At 42.2% G+C, this 5,645-nt stretch overlaps 1 protein-coding gene across 1 annotated transcript; it reads left to right on the forward strand.

Moving 5' to 3' along the window:
* The first annotated feature begins 999 nt into the window (after positions 1 to 999).
* Positions 1,000 to 4,697, forward strand: zic1 (zic family member 1 (odd-paired homolog, Drosophila)). The gene is made up of 3 exons (XM_041065795.1): positions 1,000 to 2,207; positions 2,707 to 2,870; positions 3,320 to 4,697. The coding sequence occupies exons 1-3, from the start codon at positions 1,247 to 1,249 to the stop codon at positions 3,515 to 3,517; spliced, it is 1,323 nt and encodes a 440-aa protein (XP_040921729.1). The 5' UTR covers positions 1,000 to 1,246; the 3' UTR covers positions 3,518 to 4,697.
* The last annotated feature ends 948 nt before the right edge of the window (positions 4,698 to 5,645 follow it).

Consider the following 5,645-nt stretch of genomic DNA (forward strand, 5'->3'; position numbering starts at 1 on the left):
TACACACAGGCTATGCATCACTGGCCTGCAAAAATGAGTAAGTTGCACAAGCACAGCCAAACCGTGATGGATACATTAGACATACTGGTGGATCCAAGTTAAATACTGGCCTATATATTCAAGGTAACCTCTGTGAACGGAGGGGGTTGCCGGTGAGCAAGATGATGTGGAAATCTAAAGCACAGATGTTCCACCGGTGTGAGCTCCGGTGGACGCAGAAACGTTGTGTTCAGGGGAGACAGAACTACAAAACACTCAGTCAAGAAAACATTGTGTGGATTCCCCTCAAAGTAAAAGGGATAAGTTGATAATGACAGGCGTTTAAAGAGAGTGATGACAGTGGACAGACTTTATATAAAACCTCAGGGCGTCCCATGGGCTTTTATAGGAAAAGACGCAAAAATCGTCTCCCCATATCTGAGATAGATAGATAGATAGATAGATAGATAGATAGATAGATAGATAGATAGATAGATAGATTTGAAGTATTCTCTGTCTGAGTGCTTAACTGTACAAACACGTTGCCAATTACACCACACACACACACACACACACACACACACACACACACACACACACACACACACCTTAACAAAGACAATCTGACACATTTGGTTTATTAACTCGGTGCAGTATATGGCTGCAAAACGTGCTGTGACTCTCTACAAGGCCAATTGTTGTCCTGTGTTTCTCTACTTTTGTTTTGCTGTTATTCAGCCCTTTAACCAAATTCACAGTCAGCAATCTCACAATATCTGGGATTGATGATGCAAAGAGGCCAATAGAAGTGTGGGCCCTGCACCGTGGATTGTTATTTGGTGAGTGGATGTTATTGAGGGGGGGTGAAGGGGCTCCGCCAATGAGCGCGCAGCGCCGGGGTCACATGGCTACCCCCCTCCTCTCCCATTCATCAGGGCTGGACTGTGTTGTCTTTTCAATTCATTTATCTGCAGGAATGATTGCGACTATCAGTCTAGAGCTCACCGCCTGACTGAGGAGGTGAAAGTTGCGCCACAGGAAGATAAACCGCAAAAGACAATATTGCATGCATACATGATTTTGCGTGTGCGTCGGATGAGCGGTATAGGGGAATTCCTCGCGTCTTAAAAAGTAAACAGAAAATCGGTGGATTTGAGAGTTTGCTCAGTCGAGTGAGGTCCAAGAGATAGAGAGAGGGGGAGGAAGAATATCTGTGCGTGATTTTTTGATTTCTGCTCTCAGTCGTCTCGGCGAGTCTAGACTGAAGATGCTCTTGGACGCAGGACCGCAGTATCCCACCATAGGAGTCACTACTTTCGGCTCCTCGCGGCATCACTCAACAGGCGAAGTCACAGAGAGAGAAGTGGCGTTGGGGATAAATCCGTTCGCGGATGGGATGGGCGCCTTCAAAATAAACCACAGCTCCCACGATATTGGCTCCGGACAGACGGCGTTTTCCTCCCAGGCGCCCGGCTACGCAGCAGCCGCCCTGGGGCACCATCACCACCCGACCCACGTTGGCTCTTATTCCACGGCGGCTTTCAACTCCACCAGGGACTTTCTCTTCAGAAATCGGGGTTTCGGGGACGCCACCGGGGCGCAGCACAGTTTGTTCGCCTCTGGAAGTTTCGCAGGGCCACATGGACACTCAGATGCAGCGGGGCACCTGCTCTTCCCAGGGCTCCACGAGCAAGCGGCGAGCCATGCCTCTTCCAACGTGGTCAACAGCCAGATGCGGCTGGGCTTCTCGGGGGACATGTACGGACGGGCCGACCAGTATGGCCACGTTACAAGCCCACGGTCCGACCACTATGCTTCGACCCAGCTGCACGGCTATGGCCCCATGAACATGAATATGGCCGCACACCACGGAGCAGGGGCCTTCTTTCGATACATGAGGCAGCCGATCAAACAAGAGCTCATCTGCAAGTGGATCGAGCCGGAGCAGCTGACAAATCCTAAAAAGTCGTGCAACAAAACTTTTAGCACGATGCACGAGCTTGTGACCCATCTGACGGTGGAGCATGTGGGGGGACCAGAGCAGACCAACCATATCTGCTTCTGGGAGGACTGCTCCAGAGAAGGAAAGCCATTCAAAGCCAAATACAAACTTGTAAATCATATCAGAGTACACACCGGAGAAAAGCCCTTTCCGTGTCCGTTCCCCGGCTGTGGCAAAGTATTTGCTCGATCGGAAAATCTAAAAATTCACAAAAGGACTCACACCGGTAAGATACATACAGATCGGCCCTTCTTTACTGCCAAATCCATGCTGACAATATCCCATCCAAAATATGCATGCGATCCGGGTTATTATTTATTGGGCAGCTGGAGTCTTTTCACTGGCATGTGGTTCAGTGCAGTTGTCGACAGAAAATATTTCACATGCTTTTTTTATAGGCTTCTAATTCTATGTGAAAAGTGTTATTTGTAACGCACATTTGAATGTAGTTAACTGAATTTATTCATTAAGTCTACGTGGGTTAAGTCAGATTCATTTACAGCCTATAAGGAAGTAGACTATAGTTAAGGTCAAGTAATAGTCAAGGATTTTTTTTTTAAAGCAAAAGTCAAACGTAAAAAAAGCTGCCTTTTTTAAAATAACTTAACTATTAAAATAGTTTCATTTTGCACGTTAAAAACCTTTCAGTAAAATCATGTAATATTTGGAGAGTTTGGAAATCCACTCAGTGTTAAAGGTTGCAATTTGTATTTTTCTTTATTTAGGCGAGAAACCTTTTAAGTGTGAATTTGATGGCTGCGACAGGCGATTTGCAAACAGCAGCGATCGCAAGAAACACATGCACGTCCACACGTCGGACAAGCCCTATCTCTGCAAAATGTGCGACAAGTCATACACACACCCCAGCTCCCTCCGAAAACACATGAAGGTAAAACCAGATGCCTTTTCTATATATATATCTATTTTCTTGTGTTCACTTCCTTTAACTATATTATAAAATTCAATCTTTAAGCTGTGAATTTGTAGTTATGTGTCTAGAATGGAAATTGTTTATATTGTGTAATTTTATAAGAGGTTGTTTTTATTCCTTTTTTTTTTTTTTTTACAGAAATAGAGAAGCGTAAGTTAATTTGGCTTGACACTTTCTTTCTTTCTTTTCTTTCGACCGACAAATCAGATTAAGATCACAATGAGAATAGTTATGTTTTGCTTTTGCTTTTGTTTTAGAATTTTGCAGATTTCCAAAACAGTCCATTTTTAATTTGTTTTGATGACTTCCTTATGTCTTGTATTTGCACAATAACAAACCAAAGACAAAACGGCACCCGCGGCGTGATTTTTTTTTTTTCTTTAACAACACGACTCTCATTATTTCAGGTCCACGAATCCACCAATCCGGCATCGCAGCCATCTCCAGCGGCCAGTTCAGGGTACGAGTCGTCCACACCTCCCACCATAGTATCACCGTCCACAGAGAACCAGAGCAGCAGCTCCATATCACCAGCAGCCTCAGCAGTACACCACACAGCCAGCCACAGCACGCTGTCGTCAAATTTCAATGAATGGTACGTGTAAATGTTTATGCAAAAAAGAAAAGAGAGAGAGAGAAAGAGAAAAAGACTGCAGAATTTAAAAATTAACTGCTTGGGATCAAAGACTTTATAAAGTCAGCCAGTGAAACATGGACTGAGAAAACACGGGAGGCCCAAACGATCAATTAAAGGCTGTCTTAATGTCAGTGAGAGAGAATGCATGGACTAAAAGGAGGCGAGGACAGCCAACCAAGTTACACTTTTTCCCCCCCTCAATATTTCTTTGAGTCTTTATTTTTACTGAGAGACTGCTCAAAAGAGATCTCAAAAAGCATGCTATCTGCGGGTAGAGGCCTGAATTTTTTGTACATATGGATTTCACCAAGTTGGAAAAAAAATGTAATATTTTATTTTGTAAATAGTTCTATCACAGTTTTAAGGGAATTTGTGAAAATGTGGTCCCTAGATATATGGAAAAATGAGATGGTTTTAAGAATATTGCGATGAATAGACTTCATTGAAAAGAATGTTATAGTTGTGTACCAAATGTGAATTATTCAGTATTACTACAGTCTACACGTCGACCTAACCGACTCTTAGTATTAATGTGCTTTTGTAGCCTATTCAGTGCAACATTTTCGTCCAAGGTCCAGTTTGAGTAGCACAGTATCATTGTTGTTATTTAATGTCATGTCGATAAATCGTGTAGTGAAAGCCTGAAATTCCGTGTCAATCTGTTTATGTACGTGATAAATATAAAATCTCTGTCAATTGCTTTGTCTGAAAGGAAGTATTATTACATGTAAGTAGCTCAATTTTCCATATTTATCCGCATGTAAAGGACCGGTAACATGTTAGAAATGATCGGTATTTATGGAGAAATGCGCTCGTATGTAAAATTTAGTTTACAAAAAAAATGTTTGGATACATTTCGTACTATATTAAAGGATTAAAAAATACAATAATGCAATGCGTTGGAGGTTATTGGTTTCAGTAGTGTTTCAGGTTGATCTCAACATGAGTGCTGTGTGAAAATTAATGGGTTCTTTTTACAACAAAATATAATAATTTGCTGCAGACTAAATCAGACTTCCCTCAGCATAATAACGCATTTAGTACAGTTTCGATTAAATAATCACTGCATGTTTAGATGCACGAATAATTTTAACTGTTTACTGAGTGTGTATGCATGCTTTTGCAAGTGTGTATGTGTGAGAGATAGAGAGTGAGTGAGTGTGTGTGTGTGTGTGTGTCAGAGGCTACAGCTCTTTTAAAGCGAAAGGTTGCACCACGTTCCAAACGCACCGTCTCAACTTTCCTGACAGTCATAATAAGTAAATTCACTCCCCCTTCTGCATCTTCTGTTTATTCAAAATTAACATCCAACACTTTGCCCTCCAGTAATGTGCAAATTAAATCGATTAATCACGGCGGTTGTTCCTCGGTGTAAACCGGAGTAGTTTGCGTTACTTAATTGTTCGGGAATCTAATTTTCAAATCTAATTTATTTTCTTTTTGTGTATGTGTGTGTGTGTGTGTGTGTGTGTGTTTGTCGGATTTCGTAGATTTAGGCAGAGCTGAGGAGTCAGTGTGGCCCCTCATTGTTCCTGGCTGCAGCTTGCTTGACCGCCCCATTAGGCAGAGATCACATCAGCAGCCGCCAGTGATCATGGTTAACACTGCCAGTGTGCACGGAGTCACGATCCGTCAGTCTGCAGCTTTGTCAAAACTGATCCACACACCCGAAAAGAACCAAAATGCAACTTTAATCTTAGAAAAAAAAAATACACATAGCATCAGCAAGCAGAGGAGGTGTGTATGTGTGTGTGTGTGTGTGTGAGCACGCGTGCATGCTTGTGCGTGTGCTTGGCGTTTTTTTTTTTTATGATTTTATTTTTTTTCAAATCAGCCAAAATAAAAACATCCACGACTCCCATCATCTTAGATGATTTGCTGGAATGTATTGAAATGTATTCATATTTTCTTTTCACGGACTATTAAATTTGGAGATAAATGAAGGATGGTAATAAAATGACTTTTTCGACTCTATTTAACACTATCTATCTAGGTTCCAGTGCTGGTGCTTCACTGATGCACTGCTATAGAAAAGACGCGCTCCACGCCGTGTGAACTCGTTTCAGAAAAGTCACTTTGCAGCTTTATAGAAAAAA

The sequence above is a fragment of the Toxotes jaculatrix genome, chromosome 20 (genome assembly GCF_017976425.1).
Source record: "Toxotes jaculatrix isolate fToxJac2 chromosome 20, fToxJac2.pri, whole genome shotgun sequence".
Taxonomy (NCBI): domain Eukaryota; kingdom Metazoa; phylum Chordata; class Actinopteri; family Toxotidae; genus Toxotes; species Toxotes jaculatrix.

Bases quoted from the DNA above. Each gene is read 5' to 3' on its own strand.
- zic1 (XM_041065795.1), top strand. From the start codon at position 1,247: ATGCTCTTGGACGCAGGACCGCAGTATCCCACCATAGGAGTCACTACT. The intron at 2,208-2,706 runs GTAAGATACATA...TTCTTTATTTAG, and splicing joins TCACAAAAGGACTCACACCG to GCGAGAAACCTTTTAAGTGT. The intron at 2,871-3,319 runs GTAAAACCAGAT...TCATTATTTCAG, and splicing joins CCCTCCGAAAACACATGAAG to GTCCACGAATCCACCAATCC.